This window comes from Dromiciops gliroides, chromosome 1 (assembly GCF_019393635.1).
Source record: "Dromiciops gliroides isolate mDroGli1 chromosome 1, mDroGli1.pri, whole genome shotgun sequence".
NCBI lineage: Eukaryota > Metazoa > Chordata > Mammalia > Microbiotheria > Microbiotheriidae > Dromiciops > Dromiciops gliroides.
The window spans coordinates 96,656,996-96,672,714 of NC_057861.1; the positions used below are offsets into that span (position 1 = coordinate 96,656,996).

The window sequence follows — 15,719 nt, forward strand, 5'->3', positions numbered from 1 at the left end:
TAATGGCAAGGAGCTCCAGCAGGTCTGTGCCTGATACCCAAGGTGAACAGGAAGTGAGTGTTTAACACCTGAAAGGCAAGGCCGGGGTTATTTGTTTTCAAGTTCCCAAGGATGCCTCTCGCCCTTGGGATGGATGAACACGAAGGCACGAGTTGCTGTTGGCCTTTAGAGGTTGTTTGCATGGGTCAGTGACAGCCCACGCCTCAGAAGCATCCTGTAACTGGCAGGAAATTCCCCTCCCTTGTGGTTTTCCTCTCCTTTCCAGCAGTCAACGAGTACTGTTGAGAGCACTTGTCTGAGAGTCAGTAGTAGTTTATGGTATCTGTTTGTGAGCCATAATAATCGTACCTTCAGTGACCTTGGGCAGGTCTCCCTCTCTTAGCCTCAGTTTCTTCATCTGTAAAATGAAGGGGCTGGACCAGGTGCCGTCTAAGGTCTCTCATAGCTCTAAATCCTATAATTGCCTATGAAACTCAAACTTGGATTGAGTGCTTATCTGTTAATTGGGGAACCAGTACGGAATACAGAATCGTACTTCTGGGCTTCAGAAGGAGCTCAGAGAGCATCCAGCCCAAGTCATGAGTTTTGGAGATGAAGAAACTGAGACCTAAAGATAGTAAATGACCAGCTGAAAAAAATAGAGAATTAGTGGCAAAACCTGGAGTCCATCTAGCTCGGACTCCTCCATCCAGGGCTCTTTCCTATACTCTATCCTCCCCTGCTCTTTATACTACAACATTCAGCTTTTCCAAGCTCGGGAAGATGGGAGAGAAATGGTGAGTTTGGCACTGGGGCTTGAAGGGTGGATAGGATTTGAATGGGCAGAGGGAGATGTGGAGCGCATTTCAGCAAGAGGGAACGGTTTTAACAGAGTCCCAGAGGTGGAAGTGAGCATTAGAGTGTTCAGGGGACCAGGAGGACAGGATTGCAAGCCAAGCTGATTGATCTGGTCCAGCCATGAGTACCAGTGCTAGAATGCTTACTATCAGCCAAACTCACAACCCTTTCTCCTTAGGAAAGTTTGTGTGTGAATGTCAGTTTGGGGGGTTTTCTTAGGTGTTGTTTTAAATGCATTTTTGTACAAGTTTTTGTGTTCTTGTATATTGTGCACTTAGATGCACACACATGCAATGCATTTCTCTGTATTTATGCTTCTGTATGTTTCTGGGATTGTTTTCCAGGGTGTATTTTTTTACATCGTTTTCTTTGTCAATGAGTTTGTATGTTTCCATATATTTGTGCTCATTTCTGTATGTGCTTTTTGTTTTGTTTTGTTTTGGTGAGGCAGTTGGGGTTAAGTGACTTGCCCAGGGTCACACAGCTAGTAAGTGTCAAGTGTCTGAGGCTGGATTTGAACTCAGGCCCTCCTGACTCCAGGGCTCTTGCTCTATCCACTGTGCCACCCAGCTGCCCCTTGTATGTGTATTCTTTATATATTTCTAGGTTCCTGTGTATATTTGTGAATACGTATACATGCATTTAGGTGTATTTGTTGTGTGTTTCTGTGGATAATTTTCTGCAGTTGTGTGTAAAGGAGTTTGTATTCCTGAGTGGTTTAATGTTGCTCTATTCAACACATATCTATAGGTGTTTCTCTGTTCACATGTATATATGTGAATGTATAGATGTGTTCTTTTCTGTGTTTGAATCTATGTTTGAATGTGTTTTTCTGTCTTAGATTTTCTATGTTTATACTTCTACATTTGTGTCTATATATTTGGGTGTTCTTTTGTGTTTATGAATTGTGCCTATATTTATTTTTGTGTTAATATGTTTTTAATGTCAGTACATATTTTTATATATTTATGTGTCTCTGAAAATGTTTCTGTTCCTTTGTGTATTTTTCAGTGGGTTTCTGTACGTATTTTTGTAGGTGTGTTTCTGTGGGTATGTTCCTGTATGCATGTTGTGAGTATGTGCATTTGTTTTTGTGGGACTGTGTTTGTAGGAGTGTATGTGTGTGTGAACATTCTTAGAAGGTACAGAGTCCTGATTCAACAGAATTTGCATCTATGTGGGAGAAGATTGATTTATACTCATTTTATTAACTGAATCAAATGAGTATCTCAGAATTACTTTGGGTAATTGAGCATCCAGAGAAGCAAATGTATTTGCAGTAATTGAAATAGAAACGAGCCTGCCATTTTCTTCAGATCTTTGAGATCTGACAGCAGCTGTGCTTGACTCAGTGAATGAAATTAGAGGCAGGGCCCTCCTTTGGTCTCACTGACCAGCCACCATTTGGATGTGGGACCCGGAATCACAGATTGTTTTGGACTTTATCATCCTCTGATCCTCTGATTCAAGGTATCTATATACGTTAAGGTAACACTTGGAAGGTCATTGTCTTAGGACACCAAAGAGTGTGGCAAACATCCCTTATGGTCTCTTCTCTTCAAGAACACTAATAAAAGCTAAATGACCAGAAACATTCGTCATGTTCTCCAAGATGGCTTAGCTGGGAAAAGAGGTTTCTGTGTTCTATTCTAAGTGAACAGAATGGAGACTATGCAGAGCACGCAGACCCTAAGTGAAAGCAGATGGAACAGATCGCCCGCCATTAATAGAGGAAGGAGGGGAAGGCAAAGAGGGAGGAAGGCAAAACCTATCAACCTCTTCCTCTGGTTTTCTTTAGAGGATTGGAGAATTTAGAGTCAGGAAGGCCCTTAAAAACCATCCAGTTCAACCCCCATGTTTTATAGATGAGAAAACCAAGGCCCAGGGGATTATAGATATTTGCCCCAATTCACAAAAGCCATTAAATGGCAAAGCCAAAATTCAAACTCAGAGCCTCTGCATCCAAATCCATTGGTCTTTCCATTTCACCACACTGTCTGTTACCATTAGCACCAAACATTTGTTGAGTATTGCTTCATTCAGAACCCTGTGCAGAGGACTGAGGCTATAAAAAGCTATTGAGAGAGGCATTGAGCTGTCACAGAAAGCACACTGAACTTAGATTGGGCAAACTGGCTTAGAATCCTGGATCTTCCCTTAACTTGCCATATGAATTTGGGCCCTCCAAAGCTCTGTTTCCTGATCTGTGAAATGGGAATCATAGTTCCTATCTTGCCTACATCCCAGTGCGGTTTTGAGGTTCAAATTGAGATGAGAGATGTGAAAGTGTCTTGGAAGAGTGAAAAGGACCCTGTAGATATGTTTCAGTGGTCATAGTGTTTTGGTATTTAGGTACTCTAAGGGTGAAGGTGCTACTGTCAACACTTCAGAATATAACCCCTTTACTATCTTCTCATCATGGATGTGTTGCTTGTAAACATGTTCCTGTAAAACGGTTTTGCCCTAGTGTGAGTACCAGTATGCCACTATGGCTAGCCATGTATTGCCTCCTATTTTCACTCACTGATGTTCCCCCTCAGAGACTCTTTTTAGTCTCATATATCGGCAATAAATGTCATTTTTATTAATAATATCACCTCTAAAGCTAATCCCTGGGACTCAGGAGATTGAAAATCCAATTGGGGGACAAGGGGATGAAAGCCATGTAAATTTTTTAAAATGAAAAATAACAATAAAATACAAGATTAGTAAATAGCAGTATCAGTATTAGGCAGTGTATTTTCAGTGCCATATAAGAGATATGTGTAGAGTTTCAGAGGTGAGAAAGAGAGCTCTTATCTGAGGCAGTAAGAATTACCCTGATAAGGGGCAGCTAGGTCACCTGCCCTGGATTCAGGAGGACCTGAGTTCAAAGCCGGCCTCAGACACTATTGCCTCTCAAAAAAAAAAAAAAAGAAAAGAAAAGAATTATCCTGATATTATATAATAATAGTGATTGATAATAACCACAATCATTATACTTCTCCTCTTGTCACCCTTCTAATTCTTCTACACACAAAGTTTATTTTCTTTATACATAAATGTTATTTTCAAAATTCTTTGGTGACTCCCCTTTACCTACCAAGTGCAAATTTCTTCACCTGATGTTCAAGGTCCTCCAGAACCTTTTGTCGCTCTACTTTTCCACTTTTATCTCATCCCCTTCCTAGCTACCTGCTCTGTTCTCCAGTCGTACTGGACAATTGGTCATCTTCCATATGTGTTCTGCAGTTTCCCACCTCCATGCTGCTCCCTCTGCCTAGAATCAGCTTTTTCTCCTTCCTCTCCTACATCATCTCCATTTGTTGAATGTGTATATTTACCCTTTTAAAAGCTCAACTAAATGTTATTTCCTTCATTAAGCCTTTCCTGACACCCTGGTAGGTAAATAACACTCCCCTGTCTTCTTCCCACACCCAAAACCTCCCCAATCACTTTGTTTTCCCCTCATGTATTATTTTATATTATAACCATCTGTTTGTCTTATCCCTGTAATATTCAGTAAGCTTCTTGAGGACACTGAATATATCTTACCTAAATTTTGCATATCTCTTAAACAAGCCTTAGTTATTATTACTGTATATCAGGCACTCTGCTCGGCAATAGTCATACAAAGACCAACCCCCAAAGAGTCCCTACTCTGAGCTCCCTAAGAAGCTTATAGTTTACTGGGATGATCTGAGAAATGTTCCAAAGAGCCATCCTCTTCCTAGAGGAAGGGAAGGGTAAGCCTTGGAAGGAGATTTCAAGTTTCTTCCCTGTTCAGTGTCCAGAAACATTCCATTTCTCTAGATCAAAAGGAAAATTGAGGAAGCTGCCACCCTCTCCCCCTCTCTAGTGAAACCTACACTTTCAGAGTTCATTGATTGTTTGAGCTGGAAGGGACCCTCCCCTTCATATTATAGACAAGGGATGCGATTGTAACTCCAAGAGAAGTGAACTTGAATGAAGTCCCCCAAAATGAGTCCATCACAGAACTAGATCTAAACGCAGGGACATCTCTCATTTCCTAGGGCACAGATCTGTTCAGGTTCCCAGGTCTCCATCTCCATCCCGTTGCTCTTCAGCTTCCCCTTTTGTTGATATAAAAGGCACTTCTGTGACTCTCTGAAGTTCCAGATCCTTTGGAAACCCTAAGCAAGAATGCCTCTGCCCTCATCACATTTACTTGGTGCTCAGTCAACTGCTTTAAATCCTTGCTCTGCTATGTTGTTCCTTCCCTCCTCCTTCCTTTGCCCATCCCTCCCTTCCCCTTCTTCCCCTCCCCCATTTTTTCATCATTTGTAATTTTGGCTGACTATTCTTTAGGCCCACGACAAGCCACAGGGGGCCTCACCTGTGGGGAATGGGTGGAATTTAAAAATGCCCCCCTAAAAAAGATCATTCCTATTTAATTTGTAGGGTGATACTCCTTAGCAGTCTTTACCACACTCACCCTTCACCTCCCACACACTACTGTAGCTGCTTCCAGATCTTATGTAAGAATTGATTGGAACCAGCCCAGAACCAAATATTTGGGCAGAGCTAAATGGGATGTACACTTGGGCTGATCATTGCCTTATGGACCAAAATGCACAGGATTGCAAATGAAGGGATTAAGTCCAGACTGTGTCATCAACTGTTAGCCTTTGTCCTCCTAATGGACCAGTGCCCTTCCAGAGGAGAACTATCCTGGACACATTTACTCCCCCCTCCACCATCTCCCCCACCTGTGACTCTGACATAGTCTGTTGCCACTCTTTCATTTCATAGAAGATTCAGGCTGGAAGGAAATGTAGAAATTGCTTAGTTCAGCCCCACACTATCCACGAAGGGTAAACATTCTCCCTTATCATTTATGGAGAATATAGTACTCCGCATCATATCCAACCCCTTCCTCTCTCATTTGGAAATAGCCTAGATATTCATTTAACAAACATTTATTAAGGGTCTGCTTAATTGTGAGGCAATATGGTATAGCTGGACCTGAAGTGAGAGGAAACACAGATCCTGTGCTGAACATCTATGTGACCATGGACAAGTCCCATTGCCTCTCTGAACCTTGCTTTCTTCATCTGCAAAATGGGGCTGGAGGGTGGGATAGAAGTGCTTTAAAGTGTTAAAATGTCATATAAATGTGATATTATCATCAGTCCAGGTGTTAGAGTGAGAAGCAAAGATAGAGAGGCCCTTAAGGAACTCCTAGGTGGTGTTAAGGGAATTACACAGGTGCACAAATGGGTAGAATGAAAATTGGTGTAAGAGTTTGCAGGAAGGTATGCCATGAGTTCAGAAGAAAGCAGGGGAAACCAAATATTAGACAGCAAGTGACAGGCTTTGAGTTCTGTTGTCACAGAGATGCAGGAGGCTGAGACAGACACTCTCGGTTGAGGAAGTGGTCTAGATATTTCCGGATTTGAGTAAGGCGAGTAGAAACGGGGTGGGACCAGGAGAACAAGATGGGAGAGGACCCTTGTCAGCATGAAAACAGAGGACCACAGCGGAGCCTCCAAGTAAACATCTTAGGAAAACCAACATGATGTTCCAGAGACCAGATCCAATGACATTCAAGTTTCTTCCGGTGGACTGAGGCCCCAGCTATTCCATCACTTTCAACACTTTTTCCCCTCCCCTCTTCCCTCCGTTGCAAGGAAGAAAGTTTCCAGCACCAGATGCAGAGAGTGACAGGACTTCCAGGTCTCACATCACCAACAAGGGGTTGAATACAAGTCTGGCTGAGACTAACCAGAATGGCCTGGGATGGAGAGAGGTTAAGGGAAGCAGAATTAACGTACATTTGCAAGGGTTGGCCCAGAAGCAATGGCCGAAACTTTGTTTTAGAAGCTGCTTCCCTTTTCAATCCCCTTCTCCTGCTTTGATAAGGATAGAAAGTCCCTTGCCCCAAACTTGTGATTCTACAGTTAATGTTACTACAAGAGAAGAGCAAACCATGTTCTGAGGAGAGAGGTCACAGTTGGTGGATGGGTGAAGACCTTAATGGGGCCACAAGTGGGAGTATATTCTCCTTTTTTAGGACTAGAGATGTAAATGAGGAAGGTGTATGTGAATGGAACCTTAGCCTGGGATGCCCTTTCCCTGGGCATTTCTTTTTTGATAACCTCTTGTTTCCTTGAGCTGTGCCTCAGTCTTCCAAAAAGGGAGAACCCTTCCCCACCAAAGAAATGAATAACAAGCTCAAAATTTAATTCTGTTCTGATTAATCAAGGTATCACCGTTCCCTGTAGTATATTGCTTTTGGATGCTATTTAATAAAAGATTGTGAGTTTGTCTGATAGACAGTGGTACATGCCAGGTTGGGGAAGGAACCAACTTTAAATTGTTCCTGAAATGTGGGGCAGGAGGTACGTTCTGCCCAAACAAGTGTGCGACTCCCTTCCCAGAGTCTGTATGCTGTCCCCCCATTCACTATCATTTAGGTAAAGGGGAGAGGGGAAGGACGGCCTTTATGGGAAAGGAAGGTCTCTTTACCAAAAGACCATCATTGTGGCCACTGCCATGTGAATAGGCCAAGGTGTCATTTGGGTGCTTAAACTTGGGGTCACTTTGGGTGTGCTGGAAAGACCCACATGCTCAGTGCTGGAAGATCTAGTTCTAGTGCTGCCTCTGTTTGCACACCTCTAAAATGGAATAGTAATGCACTCCTTGGGATTGCTGTAGGAAGAACCCTTTGTATGAAAGCCCGCCTTCCCATAATGACACTTCTGATGTCCTTAGAGTCTGGTGTCAGAGTCACAGAACTGAAGGTGAAAAACTCATCTGAGTTAAATGTAGCCTAACCTTGATAGAACACTAGACATAGATTCAGGAATACCTGAGTTTGAATCCTATCTCTGATATTTAACTGTGTGACCCTGGGCAAGTAAATTTTTTAAATTTAATTTAATTTTATTTTATTTTATTTTGTGGGGCAGTGAGGGTTAAGTGACTTGCCCAGGGTCATACAGCCAGTGTCAAGTGTCTGAGGCTGGATTTGAACTCAGGTCCTCCTGAATCCAAGGCCAGTGCTTTATCCACTGCACCACCTAGCAACCCCATTAAATGACTTTTATTATCATTATCATCATAAGATTTGAGGAGAACTTGAGATGTTATCTCATCAGATCTTCTCAACAACCCTTGAAGTTAAGTGCCATTATTATCCCCATTTTAGGTCTAACTGATTACAAGTGTTATAAAGCTCTGTGTCCTCTGCCACCTAGGTACCTCAGTTTAGCCTCTACCTCACAGAGTTATGAGGATTAAATAAGATAATGCAGAAATGTTTTACAAAACTTAAAGCCCTATATAAATGTGAGCTATTATCACTATTAAGATTGATTAGGGGTCTGGGGTGACCCCAGCCCAAGAGGGTCTTCTCCAATAAAAACAGTTAATTACTTGGTAACTTGTAAAGCAAAATGGAAGACCTAGGAACAACGAGCCCTTTTGCCATTCTGTCGAAGGGAGAGAAGCAGGGGAAAGAGCATTGGTCTTGAACTGTAGGGATCTAAGTTCAAATCCTGGCTTCCAATGTGTATCTGACTATATATTTAGCTGTAGGCAGTGTGGTTTGATGTAAAACAAAACAAAAACATGGTATTTGAGGTCACAAGATCACAGATAGGGGACTGGAAGGAACTTCAGATGTTGTTCTAGCACAAGTTCAACATTTCAGAAATAAGGAAAATGAAACCCATGATTGGCCACTGACTCCACAACCTTGGACACATCATTTAACTTTGGTTTCCCTATCAGCAAATGTGTGGGTCGGCCAGATGGTCTTGGAGGTCCCTTTCAGTTCCATATTTATGCCTACCAAGGGCCCTTTCAGCCCTGTATCTATGTTCTAATGTGCAGATCATTTTTTTATTATTTATAAAATGTAGATAATAAATATGGCCCTACCTTTGTCAACCTTAAAGTCTGGGGCCATTGTCCTGTTGACTTTGTCTTTGCTTGGAAGCCTCCACCTAGCAGTTTTAAACTGTTTTCTTTTGTTTTGTTTTAATCAAAAGTTGGGGAGAACGAGAGAGAAAGGCAGAAAGAGGAAAACTGAGGATGCGAAAGCAAGTGGGAAATTTTTTGTTTTGTTTTTCAAGTACTCAGTACAGTTTCATTCTGTTTTCTTCTTTCGTGCAGATGACAGCCAGGTACCTGTGATTCATGCAAGTCCTGGCCCCTTCACCTGCTCCTTTGATTGGCACCCAGGATTCAATTCCAGGGAGGACAAACTTTTCAGAGGTGTGAGAAGAAGAATCTTTCATCTTGCGATGAGGTCCCTTCATTGATATTCTCTGCCTGAAGGCTAGCTAGACTCTGACACAGATATTAATTGCCTCTCAATCTGTTTGAACAGGGAAAGGAAATCACTGTTATTAGTTTTGATTAAAGCCTCGAAGAGAGAATCAGTCGCTGTTTAGGGGGACCAAAGAAACAGAACCAGGAATATTTTATTTTAAACACTGAATGATAAGATCAATAGAACAGAGACTCCCCACATGATACAGTTTCTGTCTCTGGAAGATCACAGAAGTTCCAGGGGACAATGGAAGATTTCTTCTAAATGAGATGAATTTGATCTTGGCCTTCCACCTCCAGTAGGATATCCTTTCTTCCTCTGATCAGATAAGGCCTTGTCTCAATTGTTCAGTCCTTGGGAACTTCTTAATCCATTCCTGCCTGCTAAGACTCCCTCCAGAGGAAAACGATGGCAACGATTAGGAAGAGAAGCCTGAAAGTGTTTACCTTCATCCTCCTTCTGGTTTTTCTCACATCCTTCTTCTTGAACTATGCTCACACAACTGCCTACATCTGGTTGCCCAAGCAGATGATGTTGCATTTCTCAGAGCATCTCAAAAGATTAATGAAGTACCCTGAAAGACCCTGTAGTTGCTCTCGGTGCATCTCAGAGACTGGCTTTGCGCCCTGGTTCGATGAGAGGTTTAATCATACGATTCAGCCGTTACTGAATGCCCAGAATGCTTTCTTGCAGAATGACACCTATCACTGGTGGATGGTAAGTGGTTGGGGGGCCATATTTGGGTTTCTGAACATACATCGTCCACCAATGAGTGTTTACAGTGTGCTGATGGTGCGCTCAGTGGTGTTGGTTGTGTAGTGTGGGAGAGGGTAGGGCCATATTATTATCTACATTTTATAAAGGGATGTGCTGGAGGTGAGTCCTCCTGACTGTTAAATTCTCAATGCGAGCATTTACACTTCAGCAGTGGGCAGGCCATAGATCAGAGATGGGTATATTGTTTTGTTGATTGCCTAATCAGTAGTTCATATTAAACCTCAAAGCCTATCCTGGGGGAAAAAAAAAAAAACTTTTTAAAAATCAGAGAGTCAGTTACTAAACATTTACCAGCCCATACCTGGAAAAGACACACAGGACACAGTTCCCGCCTTCAATAAGCTTATATTCCTCGAGACTTCGAACAGCTGCAGACAATATAAAGGATACAATGTTATGGTTCAGAGGAGATAGTTAAGGGGCTGTCATGAAACGCTGAACTAGGAAATGAAACTGGGGTGCTAGTACTGGCCCTCCCTGCCTCTTCCACTTGTGAATTCTACAGATTTGGCAAATCACTTGATCTCTCAGTGCTTGTCACAACAATATCAGCACTAGTTAATAATGATAATAGGTAACATTTACATAGCACATACTATGGGCCAGGCACTGTGCATTGATTCTCACAACAGCCCTGGCGTTATTATCCCCATTTTATAGATGGAAAAACTGAGACAAACAGGTTCAGTGACTTGCCCAGGCTCATACAACTAGTAAGTGAATAAGGCTAGATTTGAACTCAGGTCATAGCCCAAATATAGATGGTGTGTCTGTCATCTGAAAACCAGCCTTGCTAAATTTGGAGAGTCTCATCACCAAATTGGCTGGAGGAGATACATTTTTTAGATACTGCAACTTTTGAACGGCTTAAGGGCATAAAATGGGTAGGGAGTGTGTTCTAATATTAGTACCTCCAGCAACAGCATCATCTTGGACACCCTGAACGAATAACCTTCAATACAGGTGCCTTATCCAGGTAATAAATTGTGGGACTTGGTATGTAGATGGATGGAAAATAGAGAGAGAGAGTGGGGGAGGGAGAGGGGGGGGAGGGGGAAAGAGAGAGAGAGAGAGAGAGAGAGAGAGAGAGAGAGAGAGAGAGAGAGAGAGAGAAAGAGGAGAAAAATGGATGGATGGATGGATGATAATAGAATGGATGGATAGGTGATAGAAAGAGTGACAGGTAGATAAATGGAAAGATGAATAGATTGAATGGATAGGTGATAGATTCTATTAAGTACTTTTTGTGGACAAGTCATTGTGATAAGTGCTGGGAATACAAATACAAGCACTTGGCTTCATTCTCTCCCAGCATACTTTCTAACTGCAGTGGCCTGACACTGCTTCATTTTTCTCCCTCCTCTTGGCTTTGCCTCCCTCTCCATTATCTCTCTCCCATTTGATCCTGGTCCAACCACAAACCTCTGCCCCAACAGTCCCCATGGGAGTCTCCTCTTTCTCAAACTCCCCTCACATTCCAAGATAAGCACCTACCGTTCCCAGTCCCAACTCCCTTCCCACACACATGCCCCTTCCAGAAAGCAGCCAAGTCTACAGATAAGTGGTACAGGAGTCCCATGGGGGTATTGTGAAAGGGGGCAGGGAAGACTCCTGACCCATAGCCTTGAGCTCATTACTCATTCTCAAAACCACTGAGTACAGTGACAGTTCAAAAGATGGAGACCTTGCTCAGCTGCAACTTATACATCGTGCTTTCCAGACTGCTTTCCCGTGTGTTGTCTCATTTGATCCTCAAAATAATCCAGAGGGTTAATCACAAAAGCAGTTATGTATTATCCCTAATTATTGATGAAGAAACTAAGGTGTCGAGGGTTTGAGCTGAGACTGAGGTCACCATTGGTAGCACAGGTGCGATGACGGGTTCTCATTCCGACCCCTGTATCTATTTTTGTGAATTACAACTGTGTTTGTTTGTATCCTGGTCCCCCTGTCTCAAGTCTCTCCTACTTCAATGCATCCTCCACTCAGATGCCAAAGTCTTCTCAAGCTTTCGTCTGACCTTGTTATCCCCCCAGCTCAGTGAGCTCCAATGGCTCCCTATTACCTCTAGGATCAACTATAAAGCCCTGTTTGCCATTGGAATCTCTTGGCCCCTTCTAGCCATTCCAGGCTTCCCCTCTCCATGACTCAGCTCCATGGCCCTGCTGGCTATTCCTTGTTCACAATGCTTCATCACTCACATCCATGCCTTTACCCTGGCTCAACCCCATTCCTGGAATACTCCCTCTCCTTACTTCCACCTCCAGCTTTCTCTGCCTTGATTCAGCTGAAATCCCATTCTCTTCTGGGCACCTTTCCCACCCCCTACCTGCTAGCTCCTTCTAAAACTACCTTCCATCTTTTCTGAGTACATAAATTTTTTTAAAAAATCAATTAGTTTACTTTTAACATTAATTTTCTGAAATCTTTAATTCAAAATTCTCTCCCTGCTTTTCCCATCCTTCCCCCACCCGCTGAGAAGGCAAGCAATATGATATCAATTATAAATATGAAGTCATGCAAAACGTTTCCATATTAGCTGTGCTGCAAAATAAATAAATAAAACACAAAAAAACAAAGAAAATGAAAGAAAAAAACTTGAATCTGTATTATACTCTGAGCATATCTTGCTTCTACCCACCTATTTTTTTCTCCTTTTTTTTTCCTCCTGAGGCAATGAGGGTTAAGTGACTCACCCAGGGTCACACAGCTAGTAGTGTCTGAGGTCAGATTTGAACTCAGGTCCTCCTGAATCCAGGGCCAGTGCTCTATGCACTGTGCCACCTAGATGCCCCTACCCAACTATTTATAATATTGTGTCCTTCATTAAAATGGGAGCTCCTTGAGGGCAGGGACTTTTTTTTTTGCTTTTCCTTGTACTCCTGGATCTCAGCATGGTGCCCAGCACATTGTAAGCATTTAATTAGTGCTCGTTGACTGATTGATTATCTATCTGCTGGACCAAAAGTTTCAAGGGGACAGAGGTTGTTTAACTTTGTATCTCCCTGGAACCTATCATTATAGTCTTTCCATTTCTTGTTCTTCATTTTTCAATTGGTTCCAGCTCTTTGTGACCCCATTTGGAGTTTTCTTGACAAAGATACTGGAGTGGTTTGCCATTTCCTTCTCTAGTTCTTTCTACAGATGAGCAAACTGAGGCAAATAGGGTTAAGTGACTTGCCCAGGATCACACAGCTAGTAAGTGTCTGAGACCGGATCTGAACTCAGGTCTTCCTGAGGCCCCATGGTGTATCTGCTGTGCCACCTAGCTGCCCAGATGCTTAATAAAGTTTTAATTATTTTCCCAATAGACTATTATACCTGTATATTAATCACAATACCTCAGAAATTATCTAGTCCAACCTGCCAACCTTGATATGAATCCCTTCTTCATTGATTGCACTCCAGTATTCACTCTATCCCTCCTTAAATACATCTACGGATAAGTGAGTCAGTGCAACTGGTAGAAGTCTTTTCTGAGGGGCGGCTAGGTGGCACAGTGGATAAAGCACTGGCCCTGGATTTAGGAGGACCTGAGTTCAAATGCAGCCTCAGACACTTGACACTTACTAGCTGTGTGACCCTGGACAAGTCACTTGACCCCCATTGCCCCGCAAAAACAACAAAAAAAAGAAGTCTTTTCTGTTTGGGGCCAATTCTGATAGTTAGGAAGTTCATCTTTGTATTGAGTCAAACTTGGTCCATGTGTGACCTTCACCATCTCTCCTAATTCTGCTCTCTGGAGCCACACAAAATTAACTGTAATTCCACTTCCATGTGGAAATCCTTTAGCTGCTTCTACATCGTGATTTACCTCCCTCCTCCCCCAAATTTATTTTTCTCCAGGTTTAAAGAAAAAAAAAGACAACAGAATTAAGGCTGAAAGAGACCTTAAAAACCATTTAATCCAATTCTCAGATTTTGTAGATGACCAAACTGAAGCCTCAGAGAGATTAAATAAATTGCCCCAAATCACTTCTGCTGTTTAGAAGCATCGTGGCACAGGGCTCTGTACTTGTAATAGAAAGACTTGGGTTCAAATCTTGCTTCAGACACTCAATAGCTATGTGGCCCTGAATACAGCTTCAGTTTCTTCACCTGTGAAAATGAATGATTGGACTGGATAGCTTGATAAGTGATAGAACTCAGAGTCTCTGGCTCCCGCCCCAGTGTTCCCTTCTCTGTACAGCAAAATCCTGAATTTCTACAATTGATCCTCATATAACATAGTTTTGAGTCCCCTCATAATAGATAGATTGGATGGATGGATGGATGGATGGATGGATGGATGGATGGATGGATGGATGGATGGATGGATGGATGGATGGATAGATAGATAGATAGATAGATAGAAAGAAAGAAAGAAAGAAAGAAAGAAAGAAAGAAAGAAAGAAAGAAAGAAAGAAAGAAAGAAAGAAAGAAAGAAAGAAAGAAAGAAAGAAAGAAAGAAAGAAACTGACTATGTGCCAGACACTGTGCTAAATGCTAGGAATACTAATTCAGGTAAACAAGACAGTCCCTACCCTCAAGGAGTTTATCTTTAAATGAGGGAAGACAGTCTATAAAGAGGAGCTACAAAGCTGGGGGAGGGAGTGATGCAGACTATGAGATGATCTGATGATGGCCAGAGAAGTGACAGGGAGGTGTGAACATGTGATTTTGGTCAAGACAAGGTGACCATCTCACTTCTCAGAACTCGGCATCCTAGAGGACCCCCCCCCCAATTGCCCTCCTCTAGACAGAATCCAGTTTGTCAGTGTCTTTTCTACAATATGGCCCCTAGCACTGAACAGAATTGAATTTTATCCAGATGTGGGCTGACTAGGGCAGAGTATATTGGGGTTATCACATCCCCCATTCTGACCATCATCTGTCTTCAATGCTACTCCAGATTACATGTGCTTTCTTGGTAGCCACAACTAACAGCTGCCTTATATTATATTGAGTTTGCAGTCAGTTTATGGTTTCCAGGGTTTTGGAAGAAATCCCAAACCACTAAACCTGGATTAGGGAGGAGGAGAACTCTCACACCACACACAGCACATGTCTAGTCCACGTCTAACTTGGTGCCCCTTGCTAGACAGACTTGTGAACTGGAACAATCCTGAGTCAGGGAACAGATCTTCTCAATGGAAGATGAAAATCTCCTCCAATTCTAAGCTGTCCAAAAATGTCACAAGGTGCCGGAGGAGGTAGGGAGTTTCCCGTCGCTAGAGATCTTCAGATATGAAGCAGGTGGATGGCCACTTAGAAAGGAATTCGATAAAGAGGATTCCTAATTAGGGCAGGAGTTGGGCCAGATGCCTTCTGAGCACCAGTCCAATTCTCTAATCCTTTGATTCGGTGGCGTTTCTGGTGTTCTCATGTTTCTCTTCTGTTCAAGTCTTCAGGGCATGATGCAAGAGCCAACTCTATAGTCAGACGGCTAGGAAACTGGCAAAGAAACAAGAAAGATGAGCTCACTTAATGATTTCCTGGTTCAAGCTGGAGCTTCAGTTAAAAGGAATAAGAATAGCATTAGGTATGGCGTCAGAATGCAGGCTCTCCCAGTGCCGACTATGTGGGCCTGAACAAATAAATGACCTAATCCCTTTGAGCCTCAGTTTCCTCATCTTCAAAATGAGTCAAATAAAACTTACCCTGCCTGCTTCCCAGAGCTGTGGTGAGCCTGGATGGGGTGGACAAGGTGTGAAAGTGTTTTCTAACTCACAAAATGCTGTATTCACCTAAGAGCTTCCCATCTCTCACCTACTTCTGGAGGTCTTTCCCATTCTTTCCTCTACACCAGCTGCTAGTACTTTCCCACCGAGATTACCTTCCATTTACA

The 15,719-nt window shown here is 42.6% G+C and overlaps 1 protein-coding gene across 2 annotated transcripts in view; it reads left to right on the forward strand.

Moving 5' to 3' along the window:
* ST3GAL1 (ST3 beta-galactoside alpha-2,3-sialyltransferase 1) overlaps nt 1-15,719 on the forward strand; it is a 130,702-nt gene that overhangs the window by 89,184 nt on the left and 25,799 nt on the right. For both annotated transcript variants that reach the window (XM_044005283.1, XM_044005293.1), the window contains one exon: nt 8,956-9,832. In XM_044005283.1, coding sequence (XP_043861218.1) covers nt 9,524-9,832 — 309 coding nt within the window. In that variant the 5' untranslated portion in view covers nt 8,956-9,523. The remainder of the gene's footprint in view (nt 1-8,955; nt 9,833-15,719) is intronic.